The sequence below is a fragment of the Sebastes umbrosus genome, chromosome 1 (assembly GCF_015220745.1).
Source record: "Sebastes umbrosus isolate fSebUmb1 chromosome 1, fSebUmb1.pri, whole genome shotgun sequence".
In the NCBI taxonomy this organism is placed as follows: Eukaryota; Metazoa; Chordata; class Actinopteri; order Perciformes; family Sebastidae; genus Sebastes; species Sebastes umbrosus.
In genome coordinates this window covers 19,741,798-19,762,831 of record NC_051269.1, presented here as the reverse complement: position 1 = coordinate 19,762,831, position 21,034 = coordinate 19,741,798, and the positions used below count along the sequence as shown (strand labels likewise).

At 42.5% G+C, this 21,034-nt stretch overlaps 4 protein-coding genes across 6 annotated transcripts in view; 2 read left to right on the top strand and 2 right to left on the bottom strand.

The window, feature by feature from the left end:
* The window catches only part of igsf21a (immunoglobin superfamily, member 21a), a 237,776-nt gene extending 234,948 nt beyond the window's left edge, over positions 1–2,828 (top strand). For all 3 annotated transcript variants that reach the window (XM_037770679.1, XM_037770670.1, XM_037770662.1), the window contains exon 10: positions 1,503–2,828. In XM_037770679.1, the coding sequence (XP_037626607.1) occupies positions 1,503–1,579 (77 nt within the window). In that variant the 3' untranslated portion in view covers positions 1,580–2,828. The remainder of the gene's footprint in view (positions 1–1,502) is intronic.
* Positions 2,829–6,154: 3,326 nt separating this feature from the next.
* Positions 6,155–9,380, top strand: klhdc7a (kelch domain containing 7A). Its single transcript, XM_037770651.1, has one exon. The coding sequence runs from the start codon at positions 6,283–6,285 to the stop codon at positions 8,551–8,553; it is 2,271 nt and encodes a 756-aa protein (XP_037626579.1). The 5' UTR covers positions 6,155–6,282; the 3' UTR covers positions 8,554–9,380.
* Positions 9,381–9,819: 439 nt separating this feature from the next.
* On the bottom strand, positions 9,820–13,442 carry c1h1orf158 (chromosome 1 C1orf158 homolog). Its single transcript, XM_037770703.1, has 4 exons — positions 13,191–13,442; positions 11,855–11,965; positions 11,336–11,504; positions 9,820–11,087 (listed from the first exon to the last, which is right to left on the bottom strand). The coding sequence occupies exons 1-4, from the start codon at positions 13,299–13,301 to the stop codon at positions 10,849–10,851; spliced, it is 630 nt and encodes a 209-aa protein (XP_037626631.1). The 5' UTR covers positions 13,302–13,442; the 3' UTR covers positions 9,820–10,848.
* Positions 13,443–13,732: 290 nt separating this feature from the next.
* aadacl4 (arylacetamide deacetylase-like 4) lies at positions 13,733–17,663 on the bottom strand. The gene is made up of 4 exons (XM_037770691.1): positions 17,425–17,663; positions 16,780–17,005; positions 14,686–14,749; positions 13,733–14,579 (listed from the first exon to the last, which is right to left on the bottom strand). The coding sequence occupies exons 1-4, from the start codon at positions 17,599–17,601 to the stop codon at positions 13,796–13,798; spliced, it is 1,251 nt and encodes a 416-aa protein (XP_037626619.1). The 5' UTR covers positions 17,602–17,663; the 3' UTR covers positions 13,733–13,795.
* Between the last annotated feature and the right edge of the window lie 3,371 nt (positions 17,664–21,034).

Genomic DNA, 21,034 nt, shown 5'->3' with positions numbered 1-21,034 from the left:
GAAAACAATAGCAGCATAAAGCTGCTGTCTCTGCTGATCTCTCCTCTATAATCTAGTATCCTTGCTGTGGGCCTTAGAACAACAAGTCCAAAGCACACAAAAAATAGGTCCATTTTTATCTGAGGATTCTTCAAATATTGGGAAAGAAAAAGTATCTTTGTGTTTGTCTCAACTGCACCAAAGGCCATGTGGGGATATCTTTGGGTGTAGTGGCAGCCCTACACATTGTATTATATATAGACGCCGACATCCTCCAGAAACACATAGAGACGATTTCCCAATATTTAATGTACTGTATACAAAGAAAGGTTGTATTTTTCATTATCCTCTCGTAGCATCACTACAGGTCAAGTCACCACACCTCAAATCCAAGAAACAAATGTGACTTCAAGTGACTGACAAGCTGAGATCTGTCATATTGAAAGCTACTCTAGATCATTATTATAATGGGCACTCTAGGTTGTCTCTATAGTCTGTAAGTATAGAATAGCAAAGAGTACTTCTCGAGTAATATGTATGAGAGTAATATGTCCTGAAACGTCATCAATGTCTGATTTTATGTAAAAAATGTTTGCCATTTTAAGGACTGGTTTTACCAAATAGATTATTCAGAAGCGAGCAAATATTGTGGTTTATTTTAAAGCAGGGGTCTCCAACCATTTCTAATCTGACAAAATGAGAGTGTCCGAGAGCTATTCATAGCACCAAGTTTTGCATCGCCAATAGCAGACATAAATTCTGCCTTACTTATCACCTCTATTACAATTGCGCCATAGGCAAAGGGCCTTTGGTGTTTCAATAGCATATGTGCCACAAAAACAAAGACTGTTGCTGCGTTGGCCTTCTTCGTCAGTTTGGTAAACAGTTTGTTTTCAGCTCCTTTACATTCTCTGTTCGTAGAAAGCTAACGTTAGCTACCAGCCGGAAAGTCCCATGAAAAGCTGTGGACTTTGGTGAAGTGGTGCTCGACGTTACATCTTTTACAGACTGACACGGTTGCAACACAAATGAGACACACATTTGTCAATCACATTTGTGAAAAGAACTCTCCATTCTGTGCGTTTGCTAGTCTGCTAACATCGCTTATTGTTACGGCGTCACTGAAAGCAGCGTAACTCGTCTATTTGGCAGCTGATTGGCAAATATCATGTGTGTCAGAAGGGGGCAATACATCTGTGAATTTGACTGGATAGAAATAAAACAGGTTTACAAAGTGATTTTGTGTTATCAAATTTATATACATATTATTTGAATCTTTAGCAAGGCACTCAAAATTAGGTAGCGAGCTACTTGTTGGAGACCCCTGCTTTAAAACCACCAATGAAAAATACCAGGTTATTTCATGCTGAATCACACTCATTGCATTTTAACAGGTTTACGAGTCACCAAAATTGGATTAACGTATTAAAACACTGTTATAGAAATATGACTTTGCTGATTGATGGATAGAAGTCTGAGAAAATGTGTCTCTGTCTTATTGACTGTTTCTTTGGTGTTTGTAGACGGAGCCTCCCGCGTGGACGTGCTCGGACTAACGTGGATGGCACTCGTCCTCACAGTGACAGTGGAACTGACGTGAAACCTCTCATCCAAGACACTCTCTTCTCACACACACACACACACACACACACACACGCACACGCACACGCACACACACACACACACAAACATATACTTGCCCTTCTTACACACCATCCACACATGCACACACAGACACACTTTCCACAAACCCTGCAAGCCTTCTCCAGTCATCAACAGGCTCTCCATGCGTCAGTCGATCAGGAAACGGCGCCATCGCAGGATGGTGCTTCACTGTTTTTTTTGTAATAAAATAATAACCAAGATAATGATGATATCAAAAGAACAACGTGATGAACATGACAATAACCACCTCCTATATAGCCCTGCCCAGTTACACCTTTTTTGTTTCTTGTCCCACGTCTGCCTGTTGTTCAATAAAATCAGTTGATTTGAAATGGAAAAAGAAAAAAAGCATTTGGATTTTATTTTGATGAGTAATTGGTGTTGACTGAGATGTGAAAAGTGGAACTGGCTGAAGATGCGCCACTGCATCAACCACACCCATCTGTTACATGTCCTGGGATGCACCTGATTAGCAACAAGCTGATAAACCACGGGGGAACAAACACAGATGCTCCAAGAGAACATTCTTTTTTTATTGATATATCCCTTTTTTTCCTGAAGGCGCGGAATGTACAAGAGGATTTAAAAATGCATTAAGAAACTAGAAAAAAAATCTCCTTTTTGAGTGTATTTTGTGTACATCAGTGTAAATATTGAAAATAATTAAAGAGGTTATATGGGTTATGGTGAGGGACGGTCGCTGATATAGTCGGAGTTCACACTTCTCCACCTTTGTTTGTACTTCATTCGACACTGTTCTCAGAGATAATTCTTGGCTGAAAGGACAGAAACATGAACAGCCTTTCTGTTTCTCATTTGGGCTTTTTATATCTCTATGGCAGGTCTCCAAGGACGGAAAAAAAAAAAAAATCTAACATATGTCTGCTGTTTTGGGGTTGTGGTGCATGTGACGTTCGAAGATTCTTTCTCCTTTTGGTGTGTTGCAATTGACAGCACTGCAACTCATTGTCACTGGCCTGTAATCCAGTTATTCACTTGTGACATATTATCTTAAGTGACCTACATTGTGTACAATACGTAACTCTTACCCAGACATCTGCAGTACTAGTAGGATCATTTTAGCCGCCATTCCGGGGAGGTGCTCACTTGAGGCAGCGTGTGTAAACAGGGTTGTTGCATTTGTTTCATTTCACCTGTATTAAAATGGAGAGATGATAAAACTTGCAAGCCTTGACTTTACTTATAACACTGTGTTCGACATGTTCGGTAGTGGGTGTGCATCTTGCAGTCTTCTTTGATGCTTGGTCTAATATTGCTCACGCCTGCATATCTAGATTGTTGTAGGAATTATTTACAATCTAATTTGATGATAATCTCACCATATGACGGAAATTTGAAGGACAGGCTGCGTAGAGACAGAGCCTAAGCTCCCAAAATTCAGATATTACTTATTGTACTGACCCCAGCATGACTTTTGAAAGAGATTCTGACATTGCTGTTAACCATTTCCAGTTTGTACTTTCTCTCACACACTGTGGAGGGTGGCTTAATGCAGAATAATCCTACATTTTTTGGACTTCACAAGAATTGCAATTTAAGCTATTCTAAGGACACTACATGTATTAAGGGATTAAGGTTTAAACCAGGTGGGAGGTAAGAGGGGAGATTTCTAAAGCTTAGTCGAATAGAAAGGATAGACCTATCCGTTTGGGATATTGGCTCACCTTGCCAAAGTACAATCCATATTCCTGCATTCTGGAGATGAGAGCTGCATAGCACAAACATTATTAACAGACAGGCATATGCACTTTGAATTATTAATTTAATTTTTTTTTTTTCCAGTGAGGGGAGCAAAAGGCGCGAATCCTTGTCCAGCACCGTATAGCATTATAACTCAGCTATTATGTAAATTTTTGATTCAAGAGGCACTTCTGTGTTATTTTTTCTTACTTTTTTCTGAAAAATAGCTCCATTGCCAGGTCTGAATGCATTAGACAATGTGCAAATTGTCTTTATATAATCATCATGCCAATAGAAAAAGTATATCATTACTTTGTGTGTGTGTGTGTGTCCGCACCTTAAAGGGGACATATCATGCTCATTTTCAGGTTAATACTTGTATTTGGGGTTTCTACTAGAACATGTTTACATGCTTTAATGTTCAAAAAACATAATTTCTTTCAAACTGTCTGTCTGAATATACCTGTATTCACCCTCTGTCTGAAATGCTCCTTTTTAGCGCTTGTCTCTTTAAGACCCCCTCCTGAAAAAGCCCTGTCTTATTTATCTCTATAAACAGATTTTGCATTTAAATGAAGAATCTATAGGCGGCTGGACAAGATTTTGGCATCGGAAGCCTTCTGGTTTCCGTTTGTAGTCCGAGTACTATTAACCAATCATGTTCGAGCAGGCTTTGGTTGAATGCAGATAAACGGTCTGTGTGGAGAGCAAAAGTGGCGGAACACATTGGCTCTCAACCCACCAGCTGTCGTCTAGCAATGATTTAGCTTTTTATTGGTTTAAAATTGGTTTATAAACTGGCAAATTGTGAAGCAATCCGGTCATCTCTCAACTCCAACTCCAGTCTGGTATCTCAAGTTTCTAATTTTACTGTAAAAAGGAAGTCTTGGCCTGGATATCTGCTGGCTCCACCGGAACCTCCAGAAATATAGCCCGTTGCCCCCAGACGTTTATCTGTCGTCAGATCAATTCAATGGATTCCCAGGCTCTGATTTGCTTGCGAGAAAAATATGGTGCACCTTTGCAAAGGTAGTTCTCAAGCCGTGGCCGATATATTCTAATGAACCCACATGTGACATAGGAGTGGGAGCCAAATCTGAATGGCTTGTTGAATAACATGTTTTCTGATCTAGTCTCCTTTAATAGTAGGCTACGAATGAACACTTCACGTTGATTAAAATTCATAAAATTAGTTCCAAGCTGTTCCGGACCAAAAAGGTCCAACAGGCAATAAATATGACCCTTTAAAATATATGGTCTTTCATACAGTATTCTGTTACCCAGATAGAAAGACTTGCTATTTTAGCCATGTATGTGAAGCATTTAATTGTTCCCTTCAGTAGTAATTGCCCTTAATTGTAGGGAAATCAATGTGAAAACAAGAGCAAGCTTTTGTGTGCACCATCTTTTCACACATGAAGAAATTGCTCTGTTTGCCCATTACAAGTCAATGCTGTTTAGGTTTATTTGTGAGAAGGTTGAATGATCCTTACAAATAGAGTTGTATTGCATTAACAAATTGATGACTCAAGAAATGTGATGGTCACAACATATTAAGCTTTATTTTTTTCACTACATCCCTCCTCTGCCTACCATGCTTCACTAATCTCTCCATAGTTATACAGGAAAAGAACAAAAAACACCTGTTAAAAATGCTTTTTGTGCCTTCTGTTCTTGTTCAGTCGCGTGTTGCACACCTATCATGCATGGCACAAGCAAGAAGAGGTGAAAGTGCCACACAACAATGCACATGGCTGACTAGCGTGTTTTTTTCTCAGCAGTGTTCACCCTGAGCTGGGAGCAATGGGGAGGATAAGAAGCAGCCTCTTTTGGCCCATCTGTGAATTATTCAGTAGTCAACCGTGCCTGCGGAATCCGGTTTCCTTTATGTTGTCTGCAGGCTTTGGCTATCGGATGACCAAACAGAGCCCATGTCAGCTAGGACACCTGACACACCCTCTGTATGTCTCTCCACTTGACGCACCTTCAAAATGCTGCACAGAGTGCTGTTAAAATAAACACTGTTCTGTTGTTGACCGCAGACTCGCCCAAGTGTGTTATCAGCGCCACAAATGACAGCCTGACAACGGCAACGGAGAGACACGGCTCCCATGTGACAGAGATGTATGTTTGGTATGGAAATGAATGACGCTGTCAGGTTTCTCCGTAGACGCTCTTTCTGTCTGACTCAGGCAGTTATCTGTATTATTTACAGTTCTATGTGTTTATTGTGTTGTTCGACAGCATATCTTTGGAGAGAGGCCTTTTAGCATCACTTGCACAGAAGAGGACCTTTGATCTGTGGCATGGCTGTGCAAACAGATGTATCCTGGTTATTAAGTTTTTGATAAATATCACCTATCATATCACCCCGCCCCTTATTCAAACCATGTTTTCCTCCTGCAGCTCTAGCCGTGTGTTTCAGCAAGTTAAGGAGCATGATCTATCATTATATTTTTTCAGGCATTTTCCAAAATTGACATAATAAAGTATGACCTGAACCACTCCTGTTAGCTTCAACACAGAGCAAAAGATGAACAAACAACAAAATAACTCAAACTAAGTTAGGATTAGAGTGTATTTAGAAAGTTATTTGAATAGTTATGGGAAAAGCTTGGGTGAGTCAGCAAGTTGCATAACCAAATATTGATCTGTGAGGTATTTACATGTCCTGTGTATGGTTATTGACTCTGGATCTGACTTGCCACAGGTGGTGCATGGCCAGTGCCCCGCCTCTACAGAGCCAGGGATGCAAATAGTACCTCTAGAGGTATCATTTTACACTTGATCCTTTGGGCAAAGAGGCGCAGTCATCAGATCACAGCAGCTCTTTTACAATGAAAACCAGACAGCGTGTTCCCGTCAGCTGAGACGCATTGACAATAACATTCAATAGGATCAGTCAACCCGTTGTCGTCAGTCATCGCTACTACAGCTATGCCCATTGCGGAGCTTTTGGGAGTCCAGTTCGACATGCAGCTGCTGTTGAAGCTGAGTCTTTCCGTGGCTGCGGTGCTGCTGGTTTCATGGGCGTACAGGTTCTACAGCTCCAGGGAGGCAAAGGAAATTCAGCTCCGTGTCAAAGACGACAAAGAGCCACAAAATGCAACCTGCCAAAACTGCAAGACGACGCTACGATGTCAAAACTCATCAAAACATGACACCGATGATGGGAGCGAGCGTCCCTCGGATGCAGACACAGCCACTGATGACCTGACACCTGACAGCACCAAGGAAGCTCGTCCATGCCATGCTGAAAAGAGTGAGGATGCATTTAGCATGTCATATAGTGACCAAAATATCAGCCTGAAAGGAGAGGTGCTCACTCGTCAGAAGCAGGCAGAGGTTGCCACCAGTAATATTTCATTTGGAGCTGCTTTGAACCTTCCTCTTCCAACTGAGAGTGGGATGGTCAGTACAACGGGGCGCCGTTCCCCTTGCTTTTTGCAGAAGCTGGAGGGCATTGTGGGTGTGGGCAGGGAGTTAAGGCAGGACTTGGAACGCCAGGGGGCCTACTCCAGCTTCCTCTCCAAGGCAGAGATCAAAGTGGAGGATGCCAATGTGGTGCTGGAGGGAACGGGAGACCAGATTGTGCGCGGAAAGATATATGATTACTATGTCGAGTCTTCCTCTCACTCTATTACAGACTCCAACGCTGCGCTGGGTCAGTATGAGAGGAACGCTGAGTCAGCGGAGCTTGGAAGTCGTGGCAGCGGCCTCAAAGAATCCCCGTCCTCTCTGAGCCCCATCATCATGCGCGATCTGGTTTTACCACAAAGCACAGTTGAGGATCCCCCCTTGCTGGGAAGCCTCAAACCGAGGCACCCTGCGAGGCCTGTACTCCTACGCAAGGAGAGCTATCTGTCTGCGGCAGAGCAGTCGGAGATTTCCCTCCCCTTTCTAAATGCAAGAGCCTCTACTCTAATGACTCACTCTTTGGCCCCAACCAGCAATGAGTCTATCTCTGTTCACCCTATGATCCGTCACTCTACAGACAGCGGAGGCCTTAATGTGAAGGAGGGGGCTGATCCAGAGACTGTAGCAGCATTTTTACACCTTCCAGCAAAAACTCTCGACAGCACAGATTTGGAAAGCTTGAAGAGTAAACTCGATCTGGGTAACTGCTTGGAGACGCTGTGTCTGGCCAAGAAACACGGCCAGGCCTCTGTGAAGCAAGCGGCCCTGGGAGTCATGTCAGACAACTACCTCCAGGTGCTCAGGGACCCCAACCTTTACGGGCGGCTAATGGCTGGTGAGCGGGAGCAAATCCAGAAGCAGAGAATGAGAGGGAGACGGTTTGTCATGGTGGCAGATATGGACCCTCAAGACTGGGCGAGGAACACCGGAGGGCAGACAGCAGAGACGGAGCAGAGGAGGACGTCGAGCGCAGTGTACTGTTATGATGACTACAAAGACGCCTGGCACACACTCTGCCTGATCCCACAGGAGGTCATCTCTAAAGCCTGTGCCATGTGCACAATGGATAACTACTTATTCGTGGCAGTGGGCTGCCAAGGCACAGACAGAGAGATGACACCCTCAAAGCGAGTGTTTTGCTACAATCCTTTGACATCAATTTGGAAGGAGATCAGTCCAATGAATGCAGCCAGGCCGCGCTGCAAACTGGCAGCACTGGAGGGCTACATCTACGCCATCGGAGGGGAGTGCCTCTCCTCAGTGGAGCGCTACGACCCGCGATCGGACAGATGGACATTCGTGGCTCCACTGCCTAACGACACATTCGCCGTGGCACATCACGTCACAGTGTGCAGCGGAGAGCTTTTCGTTTCCGGGGGAACTCTTAGATGTATACTTCTTCGCTACAGCCCCAAAACCAACAGCTGGAGGCCAAGTCTGTTGGTAGGCAGCAAAGACAGGACTGCAGATCTGATAGCTGTGGGGAGATTTCTGTATCGGTTCGATGTCAACCCATTGCTGGGGGTCAGCGTGTACCGCTACCACACGGTGGCTCGGCTGTGGTATGAGTGCAGCTCCAAAAGGCTTCAACGCTGCCCTGCCTTCCAGTGTGTCACGATGGATGGCACCATCTATTGTATCAGCCGCCAGTTCACCATGAGGTTCGAGGCTGATGAGATCTCTCCGGGTTTCAGAGATGAGAATTTGAGTGTCCTCTCTGCAGCAAAGGGCATACTTTTCCCCTTTGTCCTTTCACTCCCTGATAAGAAGCCTCGGCAGACAAGTGTGTAAGGAGGATTCGGTTTTCCATTAATGATAAGGCGGTGGTGGAGTATCCCTACAAGAGCATGCTTTACATCAAGTTTCTTGTTGACTGAGTGGGTTTCGCTTCGTTCTTGACACAGCCCCAAAAAATATCACTGCAAAGTTGTAATCACTGTTATTAAGATTACCTTTTGCCACAAAGCTTCTGTTTTTTAAACTACTTATTTCTCGGATTGGGTATTGCACAAAGAAATGTGTGTTTCTTGTGTCTCGTCCCCTGGCAGTAGATGTAAAGTATTAGACTCTTAATGCTAGTCAAACCACTGTTTGTTCAGATTTACGGATGTGCTGCCATGTAAATTGTTTGCTTCTTTGATTTGCCACTCCTCCCTGCCATTAAGTTAGTTTTATATCATCCCAGATGCTTAACCTCTTTAGATAATTCATAAATAAGTCTTGGAGCAAATGAGCTCATTCAACTCTAACACATTACAGAGATTGGGCAATATAGTGATCATCTATCACTGTGCTCCACTGTGTGTAGGGCACAAATATAACTTACACAGTGGCCTGGTTACAACACAATTATCTACAGTTGCTCTTTAAGTATGACAGGGTGTAAATGGGGTTGTCATACAATATGAATGGGTGGGCTTCTAAAAGCATTCGTCACGACTTTTGAAACTCTTTCAACGCTAAGACTTGCTGTTCATTTTGTAAGTTTAGTCACTCTCATTTTGTGGCCAGAAAGAAGTAGAGCTGCAACGATTAATCGATTAGTTGTCAACTATTAATTATAATTGATTAATCGGATTGAGTAATTTTTCAAGAAATAAAAAATAAAAATTCTCAGATTCCAGCTTCTTGACTGTGAATATTTTCTGGTTTCTTTTCTCCTGTACGAAAGTAAACTGAATATCTTTGAGTTATGGGCAAAACAAGACATTTGAGGATGGCTTTTTTGGCTTTGGAAAACACTGATTGACAATTTTCACCATTTTCTGACATTTTATAGACCAAACAACTAATCGGTTAATCAAGAAAATAACTGACAGATTAATCGATAATGCAATAATCTTTAATTAGAGCCCTTGAAAGAAGTGTATTTGTTTTAATATTGACTGAGCAGTCTTTGTTCATTGTACCAACGAAACATCTTGTCATCTATTGTTTTATAAAAATCATAGAAACAATTGGATATTAATCCACTATTAATAAATACGGGTATTAAACCAAATGTCTATTCCAGTATTTGTGTGACCTATAACCAATGATAGAATAAGACCGGGACAATCTAAAACACTTGTGGTTTATTTCTTTAAGTGTTGAGCAATTACATTAAGAATGGAAATATGCATAAGGATGATACAAATAATAAATCCCTCATTGTTTGCTCATTTACAATCAAGTCTTTCACTGTAATGCTGATCTTCTTCCGTCTTCAAAGACACACTGACAGGCTCTAGAGGGTGACGTGCTGCTACAGCACCATCATGTGGCTCACCAGGCAAACACAACAGTGCTCGGGGGCGAGATATGTTGAGCTCCAGACTTTCCACAACACAGAGCAGCGTCATGTGACATGCAGGCAGGCAGGCAGGCAGGCATCAGCAGCACGGCGGAGCGACTAACTAGCTAAACAGTGGGCGAGACAGAGGGCTGATCAGCTGCACTGGAAGGCAGCAGGCAGGCAGGCGGGGGAAATAGGGGAGGCGGACGCAGATGGTTGACCATCAAACATGAGCATCTTTGATTCTTCCTAATTAAACACTTTGATCCCCCGTAACAAAACACCTAATGGAATGGGAGCTAGACACGTCCCTTCTGATGTTGCAGAGGATGGCTCATGGCCTCGTGGTTTGCCTCAATACCCGGGTCACTTCTGGCATCAACAGTTTGCTTTATTTATTTATATTTTCCACAGAGCATCTAGGGCGATACTAAACAGCCCATTCTGGGTTTCACATATCAAGTGTGCAGAGAGAGGGAGAATTTGCATGTAATTATCCTCTGGAAGGGCCCCTTCCTTTTTTCCTTCTTGTACACAAACACATATATAAACACTGTAACTCACCACATAACACACAGTAAACCCACAATAAGTCCTCACAGCGACATAATGAGAATCATGTTTAATTTTTTGAATTCCTTTTGATTTCCCAAATGGTTTGTTAAATTTCTTTCATGCCGCTGACTACTACAAAAGAGGAACCACAGAGCAGCACCGCTTCGAGCAGATCTACTAAATTACCGAGCAGCATGTGAGGCAATTCGAGAGCCGCATTGTCCGTCTCTAAGCCCGCCGCGTTTGCGGAAGTCAACTCAATCTGGGATTTGCAGCAGCGGGCACCGCCTCAGATCCAGGTCCTTGTTGTTGTGATTGGCTGCGTGGAGGTGGCTGGAGAGCACGCGTGACGCCCTGGCAAAGCGGCTCTGGCAGAAGGCGCCGAGTGGGTGCCTCTGGTACGCTGACCTGTACGCAGTCATTGACGGGAGGTGTGACTGCTGCTTTTCCAAACGGCGCTTTGTGGACTGCGGCGGGCCAGGGTTGGTTGGATAGGCTGTAAAGGAACGCAGTAAAGAAAGTTAACCGCCATGTCACTGCAGCCATTAATTACACTGCTGACTGATTTGGAACCATAAAAAGGCATCTGGGGCCACCCACATTTAATTGTTCATGAGCACAACTGCTGATGTGTTTTGTCCATACAAAATTTAATGCGCTGAAGTATGTTTGCTCTGCACTAACTGGTGCCGGGATGGTTTAATATGTAATTTACCATGCATAATAATATAATATAGTAATTACCATAAATTGGGCGGTCAGACCTCTCAAGCTGCAAGCTGTCTGGATGCCCGGGTCGCAGAGTGAGCAAAGTATTGGTGTGTTTACGCTGGTAGCTCTCTTCATAGTGCGTGACCAAGTAATGAGAGGATGGTGGGCCATTGTGGCCAAATAGCAGCTTGGATGGAAGCCCCTGGAAGACAATACACACCAGTCTCAACATAGCCTGCATGCATGGATTAAGATATAGGGGGCATGACCTATTATTTTACAATAATCTTCAAGAGGCTCGCCATGTGACAGCGGCAAATTGCTCTAACTAGCCTTTAAGTGCCCGGTAGGACTGATGATTTTACACATTTTTCACGACTGCTGAGTCTGACCAGAAACTTGCTTTCATAAAGAGTTTTATCACAGGCCTTTATCTCGGCCGTCAATATTATGCAGAAGTGGCCACGATCTAGAGAAGAAAGCCCTGACTTGCAAGGCTGTGACAGGCATTCAATTGGCGTTAATGCCACGAACGAGCAGTTAAAGGCTGACCTCAGCTCTCAGCAGGGCAGATCTTCTCTCAAAGACGTCTGGCTTGAAGTCCCAGTGGGGCCGGTGGTCTATGCGATTGGTGGTGTTGGCTGTCTGTGGCTCCCGAGTGAACTGCGTCGCACAGAATAAACAGACAAAGAGGAGTGATGTAGGGTGGGGGGGGTATACGGGGACTTGAGCAATGAGCCCAGCGCAACGATCAGCAAAGCTCACACTTCACTATCGATCAGCACCGTTGTTCAGTGTTTCTGGAGTCATTTCTCCTCTCAGATCCTGAACTGGCAGCCCGTGGCCGAGCCTCGCGTCGATGCAATTAGTCTCCAGCTGTAGCCTCTCCCACCAGGAGGCTGTGCTGAGGTGGCTGAACTGAGGCTGCCTAATCACTTTGTTATAGATTTGACTACCAACTGAGGTGCTACAAAACCCTTGGCAGGCTGCCACTGGTATGGCATTATGTTTTGGATCTGCAGCAAGAAAAGGCATAGACAGTCTGTGTTCTCACATTCAATTAAAGTCATATATACTATCAGAATTTGATCAATTCGGTCCAATAACATTTGGAACAGCAGTAGGATTGAAATATTGTATTCCCATTGAAGTTAACATAGGGCTAAACCGGAAATTAGCCATCGAAAGTTTCTGCCTATAGAGAATGTGCATTAACATTTTGTAAAAGTAGCTCGTAGCGGTGAGATCTAACTGTACCAAAGATGCTCTATAACAAAAATGACGCATTACAAGCAAAGAGTATAAAAACAAAGAGACGAAACTCCGGTGTTTTTTTTGACAAACCGCCATTTTCGGTTGAAAACACTTATTATATTTATATTTTATTGTTGAACACAGGCCATTTCGGTAGAATATGTCAATAGATTAGAAATAATTTAGTTTCACTTTTGTTCGACACTTTTTAGGCGGACGTTTTACTGGCGGCCGGTGAACGTTTTCAGTCCAAAATGGACAAAAGCGTGGCTCTGCTGCTGGGCGCTGATGTTGCAATTGAACGAATAATTGACTTTCACTTCTTGGCAATATATGTTCTTTGTTTCAAGCTCTGCCAATGGTTTGAAATGGCATACACTTCCTGTCTCCTAAGTGAGCATGGTCATGGCGTGTTCAAAGCAGAGAATACTTATTTTTTCATGATTTTTGAAACCTAATTTTATATACTTGGCTATCTTTTTAATCATTCAAATTTGGCTGGGTGGTTAATAACACATTTTTCTGTGGTGTGACAAACTCAGAACACATTTATTTTTGCTTTACCCAGAATTTAAATCAGAACATCTTATTTTAACATAGGCATAAAAGGGACATAAGCAGAAAGAATGCCTACCTGAAGTCTTTCTTCGGCCCAGTTGCCTATCAGCACTTTGTCTGCATACTTCTGCTCAATCCTCCAGCCGGTTTGGGCCCATTTGTCCTGCGCCGTCCCTGTTTGGTTCATGCTTTACCTGGTGTCAACGTGCCTAACCAGGGAAATCTGTTAGAACATGGTTAACTAGTCAAACAGATAGCATGTAGGTGCATTCACCTGGTCCCATGATGGCAAAGGCAGTGGAGGGGAAATAGAAGAGCTCTGTTGCTATGGATACAGCAAACACTGAAAGGGAAGGCAAGCAGTGTCCTGGAAGCAAATGGGAGATGTCTTACATCCGTGTTAAAAGAGATACATTCCTTAAGACTAGGGCATGACATTTACCTTTTAGCAGTATACTCTATATTGTTACAATGGTGCCAGAAATTGTTTACACACTTTTTGTCCTCGGGCCACTTTTCATTTTTGGAATAAAACAAGGTTATTGATTTATGTGGTGTTTTTTGTCTTCTGCGAACACTATACTTTTAATGAAGAAGAAAACTCTGTCACTCGAGGCAAGTTTTTTTTTTATTAAAATGTAAAACACAATGGAAAAGTACCAAAGTACATGATCACGATCTTCACAGTGTTTTCATATACTCAACAACACTATCCACAACCTGCGCTGCAGAGGGAAAGGTGAGCCAGCCCTGTTTGAAAAAGTTAATCATGCCGTGAAAACCTTTCGTCATGTGTCGCCAGGTGACATCCCTGTCCAAGTCCATCAGTCGTTTCCTGTAAAGAATCCCATCATCCCTCAGGACGTCATACTCGCAGGTGAGGATAAAGGTGGGGGGTGTTTTCTGAATGACGTCATCGTCCGCCAGTAAAGGCGAGACCTCGTGTTCCAAGCCAGCTTTGATTTTGTGATACACCTCCCCGTCATATTCTGCGGTTGGGCGCTCGCCGAAACCCCGCGCAAGAAACTCAGGGGGAAGGTTGGAAGGGGAGAGCCACTCCTCGTAGCATGGCTTGAGCTCAGTGGGGACGTGGATGCCTTCCAACAAATCCTGGCACAGAGACATGTCCCCATTGAGGTACTGCAGGAAGTAGAACGCCATACGGCCACGGAACAATATGGGCACAGCATGATTTTGTTGGTACGAGGGCAGGTTGAAATCTGCCATCTGCAGGGCCGGGTAGATGAGGACCTGAGCGCAGGGGAGTGGCAGATGTCCGACCTCTCTCCTCGCCAGCCTTTGGCACAGCGCGGCTGCCAGGTTAGCCCCAGTGCTGTCCCCTCCGACTGCCACTCTGCAAGAGTCCACGCTAAACTCTGCCTCAGCCGCAGACAGGAAGTGACACAACGCTGCCTCACAATCGTCCAGCTGGGCGGGGTATCTGTGCTCGGGGGCTAATCGATACCTGAGAGGGGTGAGAGGGAAGACAGTGGGACAATATGTTCAATTCTGGCTCTCTGGAAGACAAAATAAATGTTGGATATTTGTGAGCATTGAAAAAGTTGAAGTACCCAACAGAAACCACAGCGGTGTCTGATTCCTTGGCGATGTGCCGACAGACTTCATCAACAGAATCTGTTCAGGATTAGCAGAAGAGAATATGTGAAGGTCTTATATAAGAAGCAACCAAGCACTGCAGACAGAACTCGACCTGCACTCATCTCCTTTTGTGTTTTCAGAGAGCATATTATGATGATAATGATGGAAAGTACGATATTTAAGAGCAAATTTTGTAGTTAATTAAAGTATTTATTTTGCGACTTTCTTTGACTCCACTATGTCTCAGTGGAAAATATTTTATTACTTGTTGCTTGGGAGGCTTTTAGTTTCTGTTTTATTTGCGGATACTTAACATTCATAAATATGGGGATCTTAAAAAATGTGGTGAATTGTTAAAGATCAAACTGCCCAACAGTATATAAAGTAGCTAGACTTTAGCACCACCTGGGCACATTAAAATGCAGTATATTAATAAGACAAAAAATAAACCACAAAAGTTTGTGGAAGAGATTGCACACTCTCTTTCCCCCTTTTTCACAGTAAATTACTGTGATACATCAATAGTTTTAAGGCTCAGTCTTTGAGCCAAATGTAAAATAAAGAGTAGACCTGTCTACTGCCAAAATTCATTCACAGGAGGGGAACTTGCTATTATCCCCAAATGTATTAATAGGTTCTTTACGAGCTAACACATGAATAAATAAAATCATTAGCCTTCTGATGCTATTGAAGTTTAGAAATATAAACAGACCTTCATCAATTGACCAACACGGGTGTGTTCACATACATAAATGATGATTTTACATCTATATGTCAAACTTCTCAATTATCTATGTGGATATACACTATAATAATAATAATAATAATAATAATAATACATGTTATTTATATAGCGCTTTTCAAGAAACTCAAAGACACTTTACACAGATACAAAGATCATAAATAAGAACATCATAATATATAAAACACACAACATTAATCACATATTAAAAGCAGTTCTAAAAAGGTTTATTATGATTAGTGATTTGAACATTGACGGGTTGGTGCAGTCAGTATAGATAATATATATATATATATGGTCAAATAATATTTATTTTAGTTTTAAAGGTGCTAAATGCGAGATTGGGCAGCCCCAACACAGCAGTTTGTGAAATAGTCACGGAATTTAATGGATTGATTCGTGTACATAGAGACGACTTTCACATTTATTTTGTGATGGTCAGCACAAAATCATCCACATAATTGTGAACCTGGAATCATAGAGAGCAGGGAACGCTGTCCATGTCCCGTGTGAAACCACAAGTCAAAGTTGATTTATTTGTCATGTAACTTCCGTACTTAAGTTACGGTGCTTCCCGAGGTATTTTAACTCAAACTGTGATCATTTCCTAAACCTATCTAAGTAGTTTTATTTTGAAAAGACTAGAGCGGAAATCGACACGTGCATCACGTGCTGCGGGACATTCGTAGGAAAACGCACAAAAAATATGTTGTTCAAAGTCGTGTTGAGCGTCACGACAAAAAAGGGAAATTCATGTCTATGTACAATTGATTAAATTGAGTGACTATTTTACTGCCATGAGACCTCCGCAAGGCTCTCAAAATGGCGACAGCTGAGCCGACAGCTCGTAGCTAACGGCACTAACAGTGCTAACAGTGGAAGCAAAGACAACACTGCTAACAGAGCTAACAGTGTTAACCTGAGGGGGTTATCGGAGGGTGGACGCTATACTTCCGCTACGGTGCCATCGGTCAGGACGACGTTATCAGCTGTAACCGCCATGTAAGAGCAGTGCAGAGTGGGGGCTGTGAGTGGGGCACGCTCACATGCACTAAATGCATACGCAGCCAGCCCGGCTAACAAACACAAACAACAAAACACAGAGAGGCTCTGAATACAACACACAGAGGGAGAGTGACTTCATTCTCTGCTCAGGAAGACATTACTCCTCTATATCTTTACATAGCCAATAGTTGTATGATGCTATAATAATGCTCTGAATATTGTTTAGAGCATCTTTAAATGGACCATAAAGTGTGTTTTTCTTTTTTTACATAATGTCCTTTCTGCTATTACTTAAGTACATGATGTGAACTTTGTATACCTATATTGCCCAACACCCATCCTCCTCCATGGAAATACACAAGACCTCTTCTCAAGCCGTCACACACGGTGGTGGGTTCATAGACTCGCACTGGGACCTCAGAGAACGTCAGGTCCTTCACCCGCAGGCCCGCGGGAACTGGATTTACACGAGTCAGAAAACAGGCCACAAACCATCGGATGAAGCTGACCTGCTGACAAATGCCCAGGCGATGAAGGATCCGGCCCTTTTAAGAGAGGAACCACAGACATTACCACAAGTGGGAGACTATGTTTCAAACAAAAAAAATGTGTTCTTGATAGGTAAAGTCAAAATGAAAGTTATTCTCTCTGAGAGACCATATTTACTATGACAACATCAACGAAGGGGAACACATGACCTTGCCTTTTTTACACCTTTGTTGATTTCTTATCTAAAATGTCTCTGATCTAAGCTTTATCAGTTGCTGGAGGACAAAGAAAGGACAGCCATCTTTGACAAAAGAATAGAGTTTTTTTCTCTTACACAAGCAGAGGCATTATCCTTTACACTAAGGAATACGTGAATTTAACAGTAATACAAAAAGTTAATTATAGCACATACAAAACATGAAGGGAACATAAAATAATAAGCGCTAACAATTCCATAGATGCTGTAGACACTCACCACAATTGCTATGCCAACAAACAAGCCATGAACCATGTGCAGTTTCCCGCTATTCGCAACCCCACGAGGAATGTCTGAATTCATCAGCTCAGAGTACACAAGTCCAATTACCAGGAGGAGGAAGGCTGCAACAAGAGCAGCGAAGCCAATTATTAAAATTGCAGTGCCGATGTCCATGGTGTTTGCTGGGCTGCTCCGCTGAAGCTAAGTCATTAGGAGTAAATGTTTTATCTACCTGCCTTCAGCCTCTTTCCACCCCTCCCACATCCGTGTGCAGTGCATTTTGACCTTGGTTTCACTTAATGACGTTTGGCTGCCTGTTGCCCAGGAACAAATAATTAGATTCCTCAACATATTTTATGGCAGCGTAGTCAAAGTAATTACATGTTTCCCATAGAAACCAAGTTGTTTCAATATGGAATATTTTACTAAATATGTTATGGGTTTTATAATTACTAATAACTCATACATTTCCAGGGCTGGCCTAAGACATAGGCCATAAATATGGTTGCCTAGGGCACCATCTTCTGGGGGTGCTGGTTGCCCTCTAAAAACATTTTTTATAAATAAATAAATGCCGGTGGGTGCCCTTCCTCATTTTCTGCACTGAGGTAACAAATAAACAAAAAAAAATAAAGAAAGAAAGAAATACACTTTTCACCGTAACTCTCTTCCTCACACTTTTTCATCTGCCCGGCCGCACTTATTTGTTAAGTGTAAATTGTAGTAAAACTCTTTTAAGCCAACAATATCAGGGACCAATTATTTATTTTAGGGCTGCCCAAGTTAACGCGATATTAACGCTTTAACGCAAAATCAATTTAACGCCACTAATTTATTTAATGCATTGACGCAAACGATATTTCGGGGTGGTAGTGGGCTCAGTTTTGAAGATAGAGTGAAGATACTGGTATCAAATGAAACTAGACCTAAGGAATCCATGGATACCAACCATGTCATACTAGCTTGTCGGGAAGAAAGGAGGCTAAATACCGCTCCAAACTTGCGCTAAATTTTGGCGAGTAAACACTGTCATGACCATTTTCAAGGGGAGGGGTCCCTTGACCTCTGACCTCAAGATATGTATGTGAACAAAAATGGGTTCTATGGGTACCCACGAGTCTCCCCTTTATAGACATGCCCACTTTATGATAATCACATGCAGTTTTGGGGCAAGTCAAGTCAGCACACTGACACACTGACAGCTGTTGTTGCCTGTTGGGCTTGAGTTTGCCATGTTATGATTTTTTTATGCTAAAAGCAGTACCTGTGAGGATTTCTGGACAATATTTGTCATTGTTTTGTGTTGGTAATGGATTTCCAATAATAAATACATACATATATTTGCATAAAGCAAGCATATTCGCCCATTCCCATGTTGATAAGAGTATTAAATACGTGACAAATCTCCCTTTTGAACAGATGTGCGATTCATTTGTGATTAATCGTGGACAATCATATGATTAATCGCGATTAAATATTTTAATCAATTGACAGCTCTAGTTTATTTATATTATAATAATAAACAGTTATTTATACACATAAACAGTTATTTCTGAAAATAAAAATCTTAATTTTTGTCTCAACCCAACCATTATGATGTCTGATGTGTGTTACGGTTTACGGGGTTAGGGTTCTGGGGGGTTGAAATCTAACCCAGGGGTCCGAGTTTTGACTAAGGAACCAAAAGGGCTTGAGCCCGCCCGGTACATTTCACTGTACCCATTAATTTGCCTTCCAATCCCTAGCAATATTTCCTCAGAAATGTGTCTTTTTCCCTGCTTTCTTTCATGCCCCTGGCACTGAGGAAAGATCTGCCGCTTACAGATGCGTTCGGCACCGAGTGGCATTTTCATTGTCTGCTATCTAATGGAGGAAAATGTTCAGAGATGCTACCAATGAAGGCTGACTGAGACCACCCTTATCTGAACTTTCACGGCTGATCTGTAGATGGCAGTGATAGCATGAGTATAAATAAACAGTGCCATCTGAAATATACTCTATTTACATTTTTGCACTCTGCGTGCAGCCTCAACCCATTTGCCACTCACTGTAATGGATGTCTTTAGACTTTGTTTTTCGTGAATTTGCAAATTCACTAATTTATATTCAATTTGACTTCAGCTGAGAATACTTTTTTAGGCTTATAAGCTTCCAGTGCAACTTGACTTTGGGGTTCACGTTTTGTAAATCTCAGAAAACGTCCCAAATGAAGACGGCATCTGGACTCGTGTTGTCTTGGAGTTTTTTAGCAGCCCCCGAGAGCCTCTGTGCCTTTCCCTAAGTAGCTGAGCCCAGCACAAAGCAACCATTGTGAGGCTGCTCTTTAAACCCATCGCAGTTGCTGAAAAAAGCCCTGCATTCAGCGATACCCCAGTAAAAAATCACAGTGCCAGGGCCAAAAAATCACAGACTGGAATCTTGTCTGAGGCTCATGAATTCGTATGATTTGTTTAGGAGGTATTCGCGCAGTTTTTCTATCCGTCACCCTGCCAAGCTTCTGAGACTGGGCTGACCTATTTTTTGCCAAATTGCACTGTCACACACAGAGAGATATAGTCTGCTTCAAAAACACAAAATGTTACCACAGCAACAACTGATGTGGCTTTGCACACAGGAGACTGCTACAAATGTAGGGACACACTGAATTCTGTGTACCATCAAATCATAATGTTCACTCAGTATGATACCAACCCTACCATGCTTATACAACTGAATGTTTGCTGCAATTCAATATATGAGCTCTTGATACTGTAAATCACCCAGACTTCACTTTTACATATATTATGAGGCTACAATTTTGTTTGTCTGCATCAGATTATTGAGGCTGGAGATAGGTAACTAGCTCAAGGGCACATCAGCAGATGTACGTGCCACTATGTATATAAATATATACGTATATACGGTATATGTATATATATATATTAGGATTGTCAAGCGATTAATTGCATGATTGTCCATAGTTAATCATGATTAATCTCAAATGAATCATACATTTTGTATCTGTTCAAAATGCCTTAAAGGGAGATTTGTCAAGTATTTAATACACAACCTGTAATGGAAAATGACATTGTATGTAGTGATGTCTCTTTATGCAACAGTGAAAAGTTACTGTCTGTGTGCTCTTCGTCTCATGTAGTGGGAAAGTACTGAGTGCTGACTTTTACTGGGACACTGTCTGAGTAAAACAACTCCTTATCTGTGTAAAACAACTCCTTTTCTCACAGTCCCTGTTGTAGATTTCTGTATAATCACATTATAATAATCTCCTGCAGTGCACTCTTCTGCAGACTTTGTGTGACTCAGTGCCTCTTCTTGCAAGAATAAAATACAACAAAGACATTTCATCTGTTTGAGATCTTGATTTCAACGTACATTAGGACTCATCTCCGAATATTGACAGAATTTCCATTTCAATTCACTCAATCAGCACCTTACCATAATGCCCTGCTCCGGGCACTGGCACAGAACATTGAGGTGCAATAGGGCTCGCTTTGGTAAAAGCTTGATACCCGCAGTCATAGCCGCCTTAAACAACAGGCGTCGCAGTACGTACTGCTGTCATTTTCTGTTGTTGTCCCTGTTGTATTGCTGTTGCTGTTACTGTTGC

Bases quoted from the DNA above. Each gene is read 5' to 3' on its own strand.
- klhdc7a (XM_037770651.1), top strand. From the start codon at position 6,283: ATGCCCATTGCGGAGCTTTTGGGAGTCCAGTTCGACATGCAGCTGCTG.
- aadacl4 (XM_037770691.1), bottom strand. From the start codon at position 17,601: ATGGACATCGGCACTGCAATTTTAATAATTGGCTTCGCTGCTCTTGTT. The intron at 17,006-17,424 runs GTGAGTGTCTAC...CTCTCTTAAAAG, and splicing joins TTGTTGGCATAGCAATTGTG to GGCCGGATCCTTCATCGCCT. The intron at 14,750-16,779 runs GTATACAAAGTT...AATCCTGAACAG, and splicing joins ATGGGTGTTGGGCAATATAG to ATTCTGTTGATGAAGTCTGT.
- c1h1orf158 (XM_037770703.1), bottom strand. From the start codon at position 13,301: ATGAACCAAACAGGGACGGCGCAGGACAAATGGGCCCAAACCGGCTGG. The intron at 11,505-11,854 runs GTCAGCCTTTAA...ATTGTCTTCCAG, and splicing joins CTGCCCTGCTGAGAGCTGAG to GGGCTTCCATCCAAGCTGCT. The intron at 11,088-11,335 runs GTAATTACTATA...GTTCCTTTACAG, and splicing joins GTCTGACCGCCCAATTTATG to CCTATCCAACCAACCCTGGC.